At 45.6% G+C, this 18,702-nt stretch overlaps 1 protein-coding gene across 2 annotated transcripts in view; it reads right to left on the bottom strand.

Moving 5' to 3' along the window:
- Positions 1 to 859: 859 nt before the first annotated feature.
- Positions 860 to 18,702, bottom strand: part of usp43b (ubiquitin specific peptidase 43b) — a 131,451-nt gene continuing 113,608 nt past the window's right edge. For both annotated transcript variants that reach the window (XM_079829865.1, XM_079829866.1), the window contains exons 14-15: positions 5,959 to 6,117; positions 860 to 4,859 (exon numbers count right to left, since the gene is read on the bottom strand). In XM_079829865.1, the coding sequence (XP_079685991.1) occupies positions 3,814 to 4,859; positions 5,959 to 6,117 (1,205 nt within the window). In that variant the 3' untranslated portion in view covers positions 860 to 3,813. The remainder of the gene's footprint in view (positions 4,860 to 5,958; positions 6,118 to 18,702) is intronic.

The following is an 18,702-nucleotide window of genomic DNA, read 5'->3' as shown; positions in this document are numbered from 1 at the left end:
CACACGTGAGTCATATGTGTATTCTTAAGTCCTCCCTTCGGGCATTGTGTTGCATTTCTCCATGTGGGATATGCTTCCCAGTGTATCTTGATATTCCTGTGCTAAGTCGAGTCCTTTGTCCATGTTAGTCTCACGACAGGGAGCTTACACTTGTGCAGGGCACTGGAAGACAGCCGAATGGCGTGATTAGATTGGACCCCCATTCATCAGTCACTGACGTAACTTGAAGTGACTGAACGAAAGGGAATGCATTAGTTCTCTTGTTGCCAGGCAGAACTTCCTGCATGGCCAGTCACATCAAAGGAAGACCAGAGGGAGCTATTTTAATTAATTATGATTTTTAGTTCATAACAAGTTTATGTGTTTTGTAGGTTAATAAGTTAAACTAACTTATATTTTTGAGTATCTTACCTGATTAGGTAAAGACAACATTAGGGTGCGTGTGTGTGTGTGTGTGTATATATATGTATATATATTTATATATAAAATCACATACACATGTATATTTGATGATATTTACATTTTTCTAAATATTTTCAAATGATCTTCACTTTAAAATTCAAAAGTAACCCTTTAATTAAACCCATTTGTGAGAGTCATTTGAGTGGCACAAATCTGACAAACTGTTGCCAAGACAAACTTGGGTGTTAGAGAGGAGAAAACAGCAATGTCTAAAACACAATAACGCTGCTCATGCACAATAGCAACTACGATGTCCACAAGGTTTTATTTATATCTGCAATATAGCTGCCATTTCTGTAATAATAATCAGCCAATGTCAGATTCACAGCATATATTGGTATTGACATTTGGATTGTATGGCGTCATAGCATGACAGGTTAGGAATGACAATCTCAGAGGCAGTGAAAGATGTATTGATTGAGGAAGAAAACAAAACGGAACAAACAACTAATTAAAAACGGGTTTAGAAAAGTTGTGAAAAACGTTTCATTTATTAGCCTAAAGATAAACTAGGTGCAATGTGTTAACACAAAGTGTGTAATGATTAGCTTGATATCTTGCTACCTAACAAGCGTCTCAGCATACAGTATATTTAATTACACATAATAAATCCAATTAAAATGTGTGGTACAAAAACATTGCATAAAAACTCCCAGTGAAGCACAGGAGAAAATGATCTTTCAGAATAGATGTCCTCCTCATGTAACAATTACATCCAACGACATTAATCAAAATGTATTGCTTTTTAAGTAGCCTGTATTACATAAGCACGGCTCTTCAGGTTTAGTGCACATTAACAATAACATGGGGTGTCTAATTTCAGGTGAACAGTTCACATACAGCATTATCATATTCAGATTAGGTAGTGATATGAGGACAGAGCATCACTCCAGAGATCTGGAAAGTGCATTGGGATTATTATTTAATTAATTATTTTAAGTGTAAGTGGCATTACAGGCTTAAGTAAAATTACATGTCTTGCTTGCTAATGAGACACAATTAAGTTGCGGTCATATGTTCAGCAAATTTTAAGGCGTAATCCAGACATTTTCACCTCATTTTTAATGAGTGTTTTTACTCTACGTTAAAGTTCAGCCATTTGTAACTTGAATGTGGTTTTTAGTGTCTTGAAGTCTACATCCTGATTTCTTACTGACCCAAGCTGGGTAGAAAAGTCAACAAGCCATGCAATTTGAGGTATCATTTGCATAGCACAAAACAACAACTGTGCAGTAATGAGAGAAAAACACTCACAAGAAAACCATTATGTTCCAATCCATATTTCCTAACTTAAGAATATGACATGCATCTGCTTTTTCTGATAATTATTTTACATGTGTATTCCTTTTGTTAGATATAAGATACCATATTTTTAATGCCCCAATTTATCTTGACTTCACAAAATATTGACAATATTGCTACTTTTACATAACGCACTGAACTCAGAAACGAGCATGATATGCACATGTCTCTGATTGTGCCTGCATAGTCCATTCCTGTCAGAAAAAATACAAGGGAATCCAGTAGAGAGTAAGGTCCACATGAAACATTTAGTGACATTTTAGGTTATTATGTGGGAGTGAAACCAATAAATCTTTGTGCTGTTTGTGGATTTATTTCATCTGTGGTGAGGTGTGTGCATGCATATTCATGAGTAAAATCAAAAACCAAAAAAACAGCCACTCTGTTCGTTCAAACGTCACTCTCCTGAGATCATTATAAAAAGGCACTTGCATAAAAACGCATTACCGTGTCCACTGAAAGCAAAAAGCAGACTTCTAATCTTACATTTAAGCAGATCCTACCGTCTCATTACTGCTAATCGGGTAATTATTCTAGCAACTAGTGTGTGATGCTACATATTTGCAGGTATAAATGGGGATTTAAGAACAGGCTTTGAGATATGCAAGTTCCATATTGTTCATTCCAACAATTGATACAGAAAAACAGATTTGAGAGGGGAAACAGAAGCTCTGTTTCAAAACCTAGTGTGATTGTCCAAGTGAGCCTAACACTCTGCACCCTACATAGGTAGCTACTCTATATTGCCAAAAGTTTTGGGACTCCTGCCTTTACTTGCACATGAACTTTAATGACATCCCATTCTTAATCCGTAGGGTTAAATAAGGAGTTGGCCGACCCTTTGCAGCCATGACAGCTTCCACAAGGTTTAGGAGTGTGTTTATGGGATTTTTTTGACCATTCTTGTAGAAGCGCATTTGTGAGGTCAGGCACTGATGTTGGACGAGAAGGTCTGGCTCCCAGTCTCCGCTCTAATTCATACCAAAGGTGTTCTATCTGGTTGAGGTCAGGACTCTGTGCAGGCCAGTCAAGTTCCTCCACACCAAACTCGCTCATCCATGTCTTTATGGACCTTGCTTTGTGCACTGGTGCACAGTCCTGTTGGAACAGGAAGGGGCCATCCCCAAACTGTTCCCACAAAGTTGGGAGCATGAAATTGTCCAAAATGTCTTGGTATGAAGCATTGAAGCATTAAGAGTTCCTTCCACTGGAACTAAGGGGCCAGCCCAACCCCTGAAAAACAACCCACACCATAATCCCCCCTCCACCAAACTTTACACTTGGCACAATGCAGTCAGGCAAGTACTGCATCTGCCCTGTTCTTGAGCTAATCTGAAGGCCACATGAAGTTTGGTGGTCTGTAGCTATTGACTCTGCAGAAAGTTGGCAGCTTCGTCGCACTGTGCGCCTCAGCATGTGCCGACCCCGCTCTGTGATTTTACGTGGCCTACCACTTCGTGGCTGAGTTGCTGTTGTTCCCAACTGCTTCCCCTTTGTTATAATCCCACTAACAGTTGACCGTGGAATATTTAGTAGTGAGGATGAATGTACTTATTGCACAGGTGGCAACCTATCACAGTATCACGCTTGAATTCACTGAGCTCCTGAGAGCGACCCATTCTTTCACAAATGTTTGTAGAAGCGTCTGCATGCCTAGGTGCTTGATTTTATACACCTGTGGCCATGGAAATGATTGGAACACCTGAAGTCAATGATTTGGAGGGGTCCCAATACTTTTGGCAAAATAGTGTATCTTCTAAGGCAGCATCTTTATTGTATTAGAAACAATTTGGATGCTCTATATCGGCAGAAACTGTCATACAAATGGGAAACTCGCAACTGATTTCAATACATGCGATGTGAGAGGAAATTTTTTTGTGCCTCATTTCCAATCAAGCTGTAACTAAGCAGCACAACTGTTTTCAACATTGGGTTCCTGCCTTGAATTTGGCAAAAACAAGGTGCACACAATGCTTACTAGGTTTTGGAAAAGAGCAATAGTGTACACTTTTAAACATTGCCAGATGCATAACACATATACAAACACTATCAGAAGCAGGACTCGGGCACAGGTCTCTGTCTGCCAAGTGAAGTGCTGCTGTATCTGATTCTCTGTAGTGTTGCATAGGAGGATTTATCAACCGCAAGTCCTTTATGGGCGGTTGGCACCAATGGACCATTTCTTTGGAGAGACAATGTCCTTTTTAAAGTCATATCTAGCCTGCTCTGAATACTGGATGAGCTGTGTGCGCGTTTTATATTAGCTGTGCTTGAACAAACCTGGTTTTCTCTGCTACTAACCATTTTATTGCCACTCTTGTGAGCAGTACCGGTTTTCCTTGCCTCAATGCTCTTCCCATTCAGAGTGCCGTTGGATAGAGAGAGTTTGGTCAAGCTCTTACTGGAAAGCGTTTTTCCGTGACCCACCTCCTTGCTGATGATGGGAAGGATGCCACCCTTACTCCTGCTTTCCCCGGGGGCCGTCTGCGTCTGGCTGGGATGAATCCTGCTAGCTGCAGCCGCCTGGTTTCGAATGCGTTTTAACGTAGAGTCTCTGGAATGAGATGCACTGTTGCTAGTGCCGTTGGGGAGTGCAGTAGGGGAACCTTGAAGCGACTTGCTTGCTTGAGTCCTTTCGTGCTCCTGCCTGGTTGCTGTCAAGCCGGCTTTGGCCCATGAGCCATCGCAACTGATACCGTTAACGTCCGATAATGGTCTGCTCTGGCCTTCGGGTAGCCTGGGCGAATCCGGACCTTGATAGCTACTCCGCTCCACACCGTTGAGACTACTGCTACAGCTGGGGGAACTCAGGGAATCGTCCTCGCGAAGCTGGGCTTTCACCTGTGAAGGACTAGCTACGAGGCTGACTATGGGCTCCTTGGTACATCGAGGCCGCCGGCCTGACTCAAGGTACTCCACCAGCTCATCGTTTCCGGATTGTGGAGCTACGCTGGAGGGCTTTCTGCGGTCCTTGGAAGCAAATGACCAGCGTAGTGGAAGAACTTTGCTTGGGCCCGTCTTGGATTTTGAGTGGTAGCGCATACTCATGCTGTGACCCCGGATGCTCCGTACAAATGGCGTCGGCTCAACAACACCTAAAAGCAAAAAAATGGAGGGCTAGTAAGTCACATGTGAGTTGCGACACACATGGTCTGAAATCGTAATGAACTGTTTGTGGCGAAACGTGACATGCAGAATCTATTTTTGAGTTTATTTTACGGTTGTTCGTAGTTAATAGTTAGTTAATAGTGAGATTTGGACCTCAATCTAAAGTGTGACCAAATTTGCTAATGTAGTTTTGATGCGTCATAAAATCATAAATATTGTTAAGCATATGCATTTTCTGCTGACACTTTACAATAAGGTCCTATTAGTTAATGCATTCGATAACATTAGATAACTGTTCATTGTTAGATTGTGTTAATCTATTAAATTAAATGTTAACAGATACACTTTTTGATTTTAATAATGCATTAGTAAATGTTGAAATTAACATTAAATCATTAAAGCGCACACAAAGTAATCTCTCCGCTTATAACATTAAGGATGAACCACTGTAGTCACATACCTTTCACTACCTTTCTGGGCCTTGAAAGTGTTAATAACGTTGTAGGCTATATAGGGTCAGAAAGCTCAGATTTAAAAAAAAATATCTTCATTTGTGTTCCGAAGATGAACGAAGATCTTACGGGTTTGGAACAACATGAGGGTAAGTAATTAATTGGGTGAACTATCCCTTTAACTAACAAGTGGAACCTTATTGTAATGTGTTGGCAATTTTCCTTAACCTGTTATTTAATGTATATTTGAATAAATCTCCTAACGTTTGTTACTAACATTAACAAAGATGAACAAATACAGTAACAAATGTACTGCTCATGGTTAGTTCATGTTAGTTAATACATTAACTAATGAAACCTTATTGTAGTGTTACCAAAACAAGTTATGAAAGCCACTATTTAATTGAAAAAACAAAACAAAAAAAACCTGTATTTTATAAAGAGCTATTTAAATGAATGTGACTTGACTTGATTACATCTAAAAATTTAATAATTATTATTAGAAAGCCAGAGACTTTCCTTTTTCATTCAGTGTCTCAATAGGACTCAATAGGAGCAGTTTACATATGACTTCTATACACTGTAAAAGAAATACTAATTATTGTTTTAAGAGAAGTAGTAGACTTATACTGACCATTGTCTTCATTTAGAGGCTCATGGATGACAGGAACGTGTGGTGTTTGGGGCTCAGGAGCTGAAGATGAATTGGACAGTTTGCAAGTAGAATTGGAAATCCGGCCATCCGCATTCAATCGGATGAGCCAGTGATCTGATATAGAGGAGCTGGAGGAACCTGTGGGTCAAAAGTAGCCAAGTTAACATTACCCATTTCATGCAAGTCATAATGCTGTTTGTTTTCTGTAAATAAAATGAAATGCACATGTAGCTGAACCCTAGCACTGTGGAACTGAGCAAAGAGACTTATTTCATGCTTTAATGGTCAAGCATTTTGGTTTTAGGTTCCTGAAAATACCATGAACCCTGTTCTCATTTTGCTCTAGCCTTTGTATGTGGGAGTCTGGTCTATTAAACACCCATGAAGATGAGATGGAATGAGTCCAAACAAGTATAACGGTATGCATACAAATGATTGTAAGATGCTGGGGGACTGCTGGTGCATAACCAGAACATTGGAAACATACAGCATATGAAAGAATGACTCTTTGACGACAACGAGAATGTCAACGGATTGACAGAATAGATACATTGAGACACAACCTTTCATTGAGATGCCTTTTTATTCTTTTTATGTGACTGTCACGTTTTTATGTGGGAAGGATGGTATTCTTCTGTGTAATACAACATTTTTTAAAATGTCCCCGTGTCTCAATCCATACAATGAATGTCCAATGTTGTTTAGACCCCAACATTCTTTAAAATATTTTCTTTTGTGTTCTGCAGAAGAAACAAAGTCACACAGGTTTGGAATGACATAAAAGAGTTTTCATATTCTTGAACTATCCCTATAATAAGTCAGCTATAGAAAGTAGGAACAGCACATTCTCTGGATCAGGCATGAGCAAATGAGCTCTCATATTTCAGAACTATTTGTCGAAGCACATCACAAGCTTCAAATAGACATATTTGAGAGTTTTTAAAGTTCATACATAAATGCTCTGGGGCACGTTAGCATGGAGGTGACTTATGTAAGTTTGATCTGAGCACAACAGCGAACACCAAAGATAATCGCTTTAATTCCACAAACGTGTACCTGACAGTTCAGTTATTTTATTTTGAACTGTTGTTTTCAAGCTGTTCACAACAGTTCAAACGGCTCAACTCAGACTCCACAGAACTTGTTTCTACTGTGTGAAAATGGGAGCAACCTAAGGCCTCTGCATGATATTTCATGGCTAATAACAGCACCTTTGAACATCAAAATGTATTATAATGTAAGATTTAGCATATATCACTGAAGAGCAACTCACTGAAACATTTTTCTTATCCCATTTTAACACTTAAATGCCCCACTTTCCCCAAAAATATTTTAAAATACCTTAAAAGGTACACTATGTAAATATTTTTTTTCAAAATATACAAAATGTATATAATGAGCGAGTACAGCATGAATCCCTCATTTTGGGATTTTACCCTGAATGATTTTACCACTTCCTTACCCTGAATCACTACGCTACGCCTATAATAAGTGTTTATATTCTGACTATTTTGTATTTTTTTAGGGGATTTTATGGTATTAAATTAAGGCAAGGCAAGGCAAGTTTATTTGTATAGCACATTTCATACACAGTGGCCATTCAAAGTGCTTTACACAGAAATGAAGTTAAAATAGTTATAAGTGAATAAAATAAAAATATATATAGTATAACAGTTATACTAGGAATTAAAAGGAAATTAAAAGGAAATAAAAATTAAGATGAAATCCCCTATCTGGGGTGGAAGAAAATGGAGAGTCAGGTTTACTTTAAAAATATTTGTCAGGTAACTGTGCGTTTAGACAGTACCCTTACAGACAAAATGTACCCTTAAATGTATGCAGTAGTTATAATCCATTTATTCACTTTTTGAGCATGGGCCTGAAAATGAAATTTCTAACTTAAACGGTCACAAATCTTGAATGGTTAAAGTGCAGACTTAAGTTTGGTCTCTTTTTAAAGAAGACACTTGGCAGATTTTTGCTGATGTGAAAAAAGTTTTAAAAAGTGTATTTAAAAAGTGATATGCCTGGTTTCACAGACAGGGCTTAGATTAAGTCAGGATTAGGCCTAGTTCAACTAGGACATTTAAATATCTTTTATAAACATGCCCTGAAAAATAAAACATTACTGATGTGCATCTTGAGACAAAACAATGGCACTGACATGTTTTAAAATATGTTGGTGCAAGTTTCTTTCAGTTAAAACAGCTCAAACATACATTTTAGTCTGGGACTAGCTTAAGCCTTGTCTGTGAAACTGGGGGATACATTTTATTTATTGCTATGAAAAATGCACAAACATTCTATTGTCAATTTTTAGATGAAACGTATATTTTTCAAAAACTGTGAGAAAATCAAAGCCATAAATCTAAACAAGCTGGGTTCCAAATTTGAGCTTTATATCTTAAAAAAATGAGCTTTCAGTAAGATTTAGTTTGGGCACAACTAGATGAAACTAGTTTCCAATTAATTTCCAAAGCAGTCCATGAGGAGTATAAGTATGACTTTTTTTTATCAGGACCATTTAACCTTTTCATATCATGTCCATGATTTTGTGTATGTGTGTGTTCACATAGCAAGTGTCAAAACCTTTACTAAGTTTTGTACCATTCAGATGAAGTAAAAAAGCTCTAAAAAAAAAAAAAAAGTTACATTGAGAAAACAGAGCACCAGAGGGTTAGCATAACAATTTTAGCACTCATTTAGAAAACCTAGCCAATTTTTTTTGAATGTGCACAGTGCATGTCACGTTTTAAAAGTAAATATTTTGTTAGTAATAATGGCTAAATATTTGTCTGGCCATCCCCAGACCAAGCTCAATTTAAGATTGAACATTGGTCTGAGGAGTCTGCTATGTATTTTCTACTGCACAAGTGGCGTGTTAAATGAGCATAATTCAAATGACTCTGTAAGCAATTGGATAGTCCTTCAACCAATCAGACCACAAGAGGTGTGATCAACGGGCATAAATCCATCACTTCTCTATCCGTCATTGTGTTAAACCCGCTAATAGTGCGCCAGGTGGATAAGCCAGTCTGTGATTGGTTCCCGCAAAAGTGTGACACAAGCAGTAGAAATGAAAGTACAGGGTTCCCTTTCAGTCGGTCACGTTCGACGTACGTCGGAACTGACCGACGAATTGGGATCTGTTTTCAGAGACCGACCTACTTCGAGTAATTAAAAACGAGCCAATAAACATTGGCATGGGATCACGCATTCCACGCACCGCCCCGCGTTGCGGGTATAAATAAGGAAGTGGAAGTGCCGCATACCGCTTTCAACTTCGGAGCCGAGCATTCAGTATTCTGGTGTTCCTACGGAGAGTTTTTTCATCTTACGAGCGGAGAGAAGAAAAGTCCTACCTGTTCCGGTCCAGTGTCGGTGTGACGGTGCCTTGCAGCGGTGGTCGCGAGACTCCGAAGAAAACAAACAGCTGTTTCCACAGCTCGCTGGGCGTTTTCTCATTGAGTGCTCACAGCGGGCTTGCACCTTTGAACTGCTGTGAGCCGCGGCCATTTCCCCTGTGTGCCTCGGCACTGTCGGAGCGGTTTTTTCTCTCACTAAAAGAGCAACACGGTTTGACCCTGCGTCTTTTTCAAGATGTCATTCAAACCGTGTGTTTCTGGATGCCGTCGATTTCTGTCCCCAGTTGACGGACACGATCGCTGTCTCTCGTGTTTGGGCGTTCAGCACGCAGAGGCGGTTTTCGTGGATGAGTCATGTTCGCACTGCGCGAACATGACCATCGCAGTGCTACGGTCTAGGCTCCAATACCTCAAAAGGGGCGGAGTCCCATTGCGTATCCCCCGATCTAGTGGTCCTCCCGCTGCAAAGCAGAGGGCTGCTACTTTGGCTGATACCTTTGGTGGAGATCTGAGGGTGACGGTCAGGGCAACCCCGCCCAGTCAACAGGCTGCTCGGGCCCCTCCCCCCTCCGCTGCGCCGGCGCAGTTCCCGGAAGATCGCGGTGGTCCTTCCCATGGGGGGCCACCCGTTTCTTTCGGGGCTCCTGCTGAGGACATGTTATCGATAGCTGCATCGGGGGACGAGCTAATGGACTCTGGAGATGAGGATTCGGCTGCGTTGCCCCCTTCGGGTGTGGCACCGTTGCCCGAGTCTGATCCAGAGCTCACGGCTATGCTTTCCCGGGCCGCCGCGAGTGTCGGGCTCGAGTGGAACCCTCCACCGTGTCCCGAACCCTCGCGGTTGGACGATTGGTATCTCGGGACGGCCCGTGCTGGTTCTCAGCGCCCCGCCCCAGTACCATTCTTTCCGGAAGTGCATCAGGAGCTCACGAAGTCGTGGACGGCGCCCTACAGCGCTCGTGCACGATCAGCGAGTTCCTCCGTCCTCACTACCCTCGATGGAGGCGCGGCTAAGGGTTACGTGGAGGTCCCTCCAGTGGAACGGTCGGTTGCGATGCAACTGTGTCCTAAGACCGGCTCCGACTGGCGCGGGCATCCACGTCTCCCCTCCCGGGCGTGTAGGTTCTCGTCCAGTCTAACGGGCAAGACCTACACAGCCTGTGGAGAAGCCGCGTCTTCTCTGCATGCCATGGCGCTCCTGCAGGTCTACCAGGCCAAGGCGCTCAAGGAATTGCACGAGGGTAGTTCCGACCCAGGGGTTATGCAGGAACTGCGTACCGCAACGGACCTCGCCCTCCGGGCGACGAAAGTTGCCGCACGCACCCTGGGTCGGGCGATGTCCACTCTGGTGGTCCAGGAACGCCACCTTTGGCTGAACCTGGCAGATATGCGTGAGACCGACAAAGTGCGGTTCCTCAACGCCCCTGTCTGTCAGGCCGGCCTCTTCGGCGACGCCATCGAGAGCTTCGCCCAGCAGTTCTCGGTGGCACAGAAGCAGACGGAGGCCATCAAGAACATCCTGCCCCGGCGACCTGCTGCTGCCTCCACCCAGTCGCCGGCTGCACCTCCGCCTGCTCGTCGCCGAGGGCGTCCCCCTGCGGCCGCCTCCGCCCCTGCTAAACCCAAGCAGCAGCCTCCACCATCGGGGAAGCAGGGTGCCGGCCGTCAGGGTGCCGCCCAACCCGTGTCGGGGCCCGCGAAGTCGGCAGGCAAGCGCAAGGGCAAGCGGCCCTGACACGGGGAGCCCAGGGAGAAGAGGAGCTGCTCCAGGGGAGGTGTTGTCCGCACCCCTCCTCCCCCCGGAGGAGGACCGGGGGGAGAATGTCAAGACTGGTACCGGAAACATCCCAGCGGTACCCACATTCTCAATAAAAGAGCAGTTTCTTCCCTCCCTGAGCCCCGAGAGGGACAGGTTGGCAGTGCGCGACGCCCCCGGGCCTTGCCACTCCTTTCCTTCCCTCTCACCCCTCGCCAGGGGGCAGCAGAGTGGGCACCGAGGACGCCCCCGGGCCTTCTCACCCACTCTCTGCCCCACCTGGAGTATTCAGACAACACTCCGGGCCGCCTCCGGGCCTCCCGAGTCGGGTCTGAATACTCCACCTCGCTGCCTCACCCCGGGTACGTCTGTGGTGCCGTTGGTCCCGCTAGTTCGGTCTCTGGGGGCCTGGCTAGGTCTCCCCAGGCCGTCTCGCTGGCTCATCCGTACCATCAGACTCGGCTATGCGATTCAATTCGCACGCCGGCCTCCCAAGTACAAGGGCATCCTCTTCACCTCCGTGCGGAGCAGCGATGCCCATGTCTTGCGGTCCGAGATCGATGTCCTGCTGGCGAAGGGCGCGGTCGAGCCGGTTCCTCCTGCCGATATGAGGTCGGGGTTCTACAGCCCCTACTTCATTGTACCCAAGAAAGGGGGTGGGTTAAGGCCAATCTTGGACCTGCGCATTCTGAATCGGGCCCTGCACAAGCTTCCGTTCAAAATGTTAACGAAATGTCAAAATGTTTTCCAATGCATCCGTCCCCGAGATTGGTTCGCAGCGATCGACCTGAAGGACGCGTACTTTCATGTCTCTATCCTTCCTCGACACAGACCGTTCCTGCGCTTTGCGTTCGAGGGGAGGGCATATCAGTACAAAGTCTTGCCCTTCGGGCTGTCCCTGTCGCCTCGCGTCTTCACGAAGGTCGTCGAGGCAGCCATTGTTCCGCTCAGAGAACGCGGCGTTCGCTTACTCAACTATCTCGACGACTGGCTCATACTCGCCCAGTCTCGGGAGCAGTTGTGCGAACACAGGGACATGGTGCTCAGTCACCTCAGCCTGTTGGGACTTCGGGTCAACCGAGAGAAGAGCAAACTCTGCCCCGCGCAGAGGATCTCTTATCTCGGTATGGAGCTGGATTCGGTCAGCCGGACAGCGCGCCTCACTCCAGAGCGCGTCCGGTCAGTGTTGAACTGCTTGAATACGTTCAAAGGCAGGACAGCGGTCCCACTGAAATTCTTTCAGAGGCTCCTGGGGCATATGGCATCTGCAGCCGCGGTAACGCCGCTCGGATTGCTTCATATGAGACCGCTTCAACGCTGGTTGCACGACCGAGTCCCGAGATGGGCGTGGCAGAGCGGTCAGTACCGGGTCCTAGTTACTCCTTACTGTCGCCAAACCTTCAGTCCGTGGTCAGACCCCTCGTTTCTCCGGGCCGGAGTGTCCTTAGAACAGGTGTCGAGGCATGCTGTGGTCTTCACGGATGCCTCATCCACGGGCTGGGGGGCCACGTACAACGGGCACGCAGTTTCGGGTCTGTGGACGGGGCCCCAACTGCGTTGGCATATCAATTGCCTAGAGTTACTGGCGGTACGTCTTGCCCTGGCCCGGTTCAAGAAACCGCTTCGGGGCAAGCACGTACTGGTCCGTTCGGACAGCACTGCGGCCGTTGCGTACATCAACCGTCAGGGTGGTCTACGCTCCCGTTGCATGCTCCGGCTCGCCCGCCATCTCCTCCTGTGGAGTCAGAAGTTTGTGAGGTCACTTCGTGCCATTCACATCCCAGGTGCGCTGAACCAGACAGCCGACGAGCTCTCTCGCCAGTCGACACCTCCGGGCGAATGGCGACTCCACCCCCGGAGCGTCCAGCTGATATGGGACCACTTCGGAGTTGCACAGGTAGACCTGTTCGCTTCTCCGGACTCGACCCATTGCCAGTGGTACTACTCCCTGACCGGAGGTACCTTAGGCATAGATGCACTGGCGCACAGCTGGCCCCGGGACCTACGCAAGTATGCGTTCCCCCCAGTGAGCCTTCTCGCACAGACACTGTGCAAGGTCAGGGAGGACGAGGAGCAGGTCTTGTTAGTTGCGCCCTACTGGCCCAACCGGACCTGGTTCCCAGAACTCACACTCCTCGCGACAGCCCCTCCCTGGCCGATCCCCCTGAGGAAGGACCTGCTTTCTCAGGGGCAGGGCACTCTATGGCACCCGCGTCCAGACCTCTGGAATCTCCATGTCTGGTCCCTGGACGGGACGCGGAGGTTCTAGGTGGCCTACCACAAGCAGTGGTAGACACCATCGCTTCAGCTAGAGCCCCCTCTACGAGGCGCCTCTACTCTCTGAAGTGGAACCTGTTCGTCGAGTGGTGCTCTTCCCGCCGGGAAGACCCCCGAAAGTGTTCGATTAACGTTGTGCTTTCCTTCCTGCAGGATGGGTTGGATCGAAGGCTGTCTCCCTCCACCCTCAAAGTGTACGTCGCAGCAATAGCGGCGTATCATGATGCAGTAGACGGTAAATCCTTAGGTAAGCACGACTTAATCGTCAGGTTCCTCAGAGGTGCGAGGAGACTAAATCCTCCTCGTTCTACCTCGATACCCTCTTGGGACTTAGCCCTGGTGCTCAGAGCACTTCAGGGCCCCCCATTTGAGCCTTTGCAGTCTGTTGAGATAAAAATCCTGTCCATGAAGACAGTTCTCCTGATTGCATTGGCCTCAATCAAGAGGGTAGGGGACCTGCATGCACTCTCGGTCGACGAATCGTGCCTAGAATTCGGGCCGGCCAACTCTCACGTTGTCCTGAGACCCCGGCCTGGATACGTGCCCAAGGTTCCTACCACTCCCTTTCGGGACCAGGTGGTGAACCTGCAAGCGCTGCCTTCGGAGGAGGCAGACCCAGCCCTAGCTTTGTTGTGTCCCGTCCGCGCTCTTCGCGCTTACGTTGACCGGACTCAGAGCTTCAGATCCTCACAGCAGCTCTTCATCTGTTACGGAGGCCAGCAGAAGGGAAAGGCTGTCTCCAAGCAGAGGTTGGCCCACTGGATAGTGGATGCCATTGTCTTGGCCTACCAGTCCCAAGACGTACCTTGCCCGTTCGGGTTGCGAGCACACTCAACAAGGAGTGTTGCTTCTTCCTGGGCGTTGGCTCAAGGCGCCTCGCTGACAGATATATGTAGAGCTGCGGGCTGGGCGACACCTAACACGTTCGCTAGATTTTATAGCCTCCGTGTAGAGCCGGTATCTTCCCGCATTCTCGCCCCCAGTGGCCAGCAGCGCTAAGTGCCCGTTCTAGTGTCGGCTTGCATACGCCACTCCCGCCCTCTGGGCCGGATACGTGCGTCTATTTTTGCTCCAGTCGTGTTCCCCGAAGTTCGGCTAACCCTGTGAGTTCCTCCGTCACCCCTTCGGTGTCAGACGTGGCGGCCGTCTGATGCCAGGCCTGCACCTGTATGCTTGTGGAACGTGTGTGTAGGCTGGGTTCCATATGTTGCGGTCCCCTCTAGGCTACCCCATATGTGTATTTTCCACGGTATCAGCTACCCTACTCGGCTAGCCCCGTGTCTTTCCCTCGACAGAGCTTCCTCTGTCGTCTCTGGCTGTGTTCTTCCCCCCCTGGAACCAGGTTGGGTCCACTCCAGAGACTGCCATTTGTTGCACTACCCTGCTAGGTTAGTCCTTATGTGTATTCCACCTCTCCTTCCATTGAAGGATGTGGTCCGCAGCGTTCCATCTCCCGAGACGGGCACGCTTTCCCAGCGTTATCCAATAGTCACGCTGAGTGGGTCTTGCAGGAACAGCAGTGACTGTCCTTCCCTGCCCGGAGCCCTGACTCCCACTCTAACATAGGAGTGGTCCAGCGAGCTCAGGCAGGACGCTGGAAGGGCCAGCCTCCTGGCGTGTTGGTAGGGATCCCAATTCGTCGGTCAGTTCCGACGTACGTCGAACGTGACCGACTGAAAGGGAACGTCTCGGTTACGTATGTAACCCTCGTTCCCTGAAGGAGGGAACGGAGACGTACGTCCCGTCGCCAGGGGCTGTGCTTCAGCTGAAGGCCCGAGCCACTTATCTCGGCTCCTCAGTTGAAAACGGTATGCGGCACTTCCACTTCCTTATTTATACCCGCAACGCGGGGCGGTGCGTGGAATGCGTGATCGCATGCCAATGTTTATTGGCTCGTTTTTAATTACTCGAAGTAGGTCGGTCTCTGAAAACAGATCCCAATTCGTCGGTCAGTTCCGACGTACGTCTCCGTTCCCTCCTTCAGGGAACGAGGGTTACATACGTAACCGAGACGTTTCCCCAGTCTAGCTAAATATCTCAATTACCTGTGAAATTCAGACTTCACTTCACTTCTATTATTACTATGCTACTGAAAGACTGGGAAAACTTGGTCACTTTAAATATAAGTGACCAAACAACCAATTGGCATTCTAACCTAAATTCGAGATTATGATAAATGGAGTCAGATAAAAGATGAATTGGAAATAATCCCTTCTACCCAGCTGAAAAGACCGAACGCGCAGTGACCTTCGAAACGCGATCGTTACCTTCATTGGAATGAATTTCAAGGGCCTTACACTACTTTAGTCTTTTAATATATGGATTAATACTTTTATTCAGCAAAACATTTATTTTTTTACAATAAAGACATTTATAATGCTACAAAAGATTTCTTTTTCAAATAAATGCTGTGCTGTGCAAAAAAATGCTTTTGAACCTTCAGTTCATCAAAGAATCATGAGAAAATATATCACGGTTTCCGCAAAAATACATAGATAATAATCAGAAATGTTTCCTGTGCATCAAATCATCATAAAGATTACTGAAGAATCATGTGACACTGAAGACTGGAGTATTGATGCTGAAAATTCAGCATTGCATCACAGAAATAAATTACATTTTAAAATATATTACAATAAAAACAGCTATTTTAAATTGTAATAATATTTCACAATTTTTACTGTATTCCTGATCAAATAAATGCAGCCTTGTTGAGCAGAAACGACTTCTTTCAAAAACATTTTAAAAAATCTTACCGATCCCAAACTTTTAAATAGTATTGTATGTGTCAACTGTTGTGAAAGAAACTCACTCAAAACTCCAGACATCTGTAAAATGTACTCATATACAAAATTGCCTTAAAGGTCCCATGGCATGAAATTTTCATTTTATGAGGTTTTTCAACATTAATATGAGTTCCCCTAGCCTGAATATTGTCCCCAAGTGGATAGAAATGTTGATCGGTGTAAACCCGAGTTCTGGCTGTCTTTCTCTGCCTTTGAGAAAATGACAGCCCAGACGAGCCAATCCTGAAGTCTCCTGGTTTGACGTCCAAGCAGGAACGGTTACCTCCCTTTCCCCCGCCCAGAGAATCTGGCACGCCCATGCAAACGCTCGAGATGATCATGGGTTGTGAACGAGTGAACGCTGGCAGTTTCTCAGTGTTTGGATGTACAAATGAAAACAGAAGTCTTTTTTCAGTTCCTTCTGATCTGTGATCAGTGATTTCTGATGTGTAGCTAATTATTTATTATTCGTGCACACACTGCAGCTTCTCTCTCTCCCGACAGAACGGTGTTTTCGTGTTTTTATATCTTGTGAGTCAGTGTTTTTGTACGTCCTCGTCGCGTCTATCGGTTCTAAAATGTGCATACAGTCATAAGTTTCTGCTCAACATCAGCAGAGTAACATCTTTAGAGATAAACCTCACACACGCCGAGGCTCGGGCTGCACTGGCCGGTGGCCTTCAACATCCCCGACCCCCAGTACTGCATCTGGCCCACAGCGGAGGCACCAAACGCAGCGTGAGATTAAGCAGAAGGGGGGTAAGCGTGAGCATATTCGGGCTAGCCAGCCTAGCCCCACAATAAACTGGATTACATTCGTTTACTGCTGTTGTGTCTTTGTTTGCGCTGTGTACTCAACGCGCGTCACTGACGCTTTTATTTTATTTTAAAAATAATGCTATTATCAACACTTATTTTTAACTCGTTCATCTCGACAGCTGTAATGGTACTTTGCATATGTTACAAAGTTGGTAATAATGATGAAGACGGACTCGGTGTGACTGGGACTCGTGTTTATTCAGAACTCTCAGATACAAACACAATAAACTCGCGCTGACTGACAGCGCTCTCATAACTCAGTAGTTACTATAAATAACTTTGTTAGCAATCGCTGAGCTCCATCTCTGGTACATTAGTGATGTCCGGTTCGCGAACGATCTTTCTTTTGAACCAGTTCTTTTTAGTGAACCGAATCAGTTCACCAAATCGGACTGAATCGTTCTAAACGGTTCGCGTCTCCAGTCAGCGCTGATCCCTAATTTACTAAAGTTACAAACTTTCTGACATGAGTGACAGCCCCTCCGACTAGAAATAGACTAATAACCTGAAGTATATGCTGTAACTACAACAGTTCAGACATGCTGAGAACTGATGTGAAGTGAACTCAGGTCCATCTATCTCTCTGGCAGCAGCTCGTGCCTGCTCGTGCCTCATAGACCTCGTTAAACCACGCCCCCTCCGCTCATTTAAAATGCAAAGATGTCAGCCAATCACAACAGTGGGCGTTTTTACTGAAGTCTCACAGCAGACACGCCTCTTGAAGCAGGGCCTTCAGCCAGAGGACAAACATCAGTATAGAAAAAATGCCTTTTATTTCTAAATTATGACATTTTATGATGTAAAAGTCATACTAACAATATAAGTACACCTCAGGAAACATTATAAAATAATAGAAAAATGCCATGCCATGGGACCTTTAAGAGTGGTCTATGATTGTACTAAACATAGCTACAAAGAAAGCATGCAAAGTGCATTCAAATCGGAATTAAATCTAATTATATATGCAGGAATGACATTTAACCAGACTCCACCAGCACTACAGGCAGATTTTAAAAAGCTTGAACAGACATCACTGCATTCATCTCACATCAGTTTGCTGTCAACCCTGTGTTTTTCACCTCTCATTTGCATAAAGTTGAACATTGCTCGACTTTATGATGTACCAGCCTGCCGTTCACCTCCCATAGAGAATGAATTGAAAACGTTCACTCAGCTTGCTTCAGTAGACATCGTAATGATTTTTTAGGTTATATAACTTTAATGCTTTTACATGTCATATCATTGTGTAGATTTGATTTGCTGAAGTATCATATAGCACAACTTCAGAGGAATGGAGAGGGAAGAAAAACCGCAGCAGAGACTCAATGGTAACTCAATGTTCAATTTTGTCAGTATGTGTGTGTGTGTGTGTGTGTGTGTGTGTGTGTGTGTGTGTGTGAGAGAGAACAACCGCCTGTGACAAGCAAATCAAATCCATATCTGAGCCCAGTCAGGCTAATCAGCAGATCATCCATCCTGCAAGTGTTTTTTTCCTGATCTGATTCTGCACCAAGATTATTCTTGTGGCTGCACAGTGTTCAAGCTGACTTTGGACCTGTGCTGAATACATATTATTTCATATGTATAATTTCTGTTTATGTTTGGATTCTGAAGATGTGATTCTCAAGGTGTCAAGAGATCAAGATGTTGAAGAGAGAGCTGTGTAGAAAAGCTCTTGGAGTCACCAAGAGGTCGGTTGTGCCTTTGTCCTCAATGCTAA

The sequence above is a fragment of the Gobio gobio genome (genome assembly GCF_949357685.1).
Source record: "Gobio gobio genome assembly, chromosome: 1".
NCBI classification, from domain to species: Eukaryota; Metazoa; Chordata; class Actinopteri; order Cypriniformes; family Gobionidae; genus Gobio; species Gobio gobio.
Note: the sequence above shows the minus strand (reverse complement) of the source record. Positions and strands in the feature narration are given on the sequence as shown.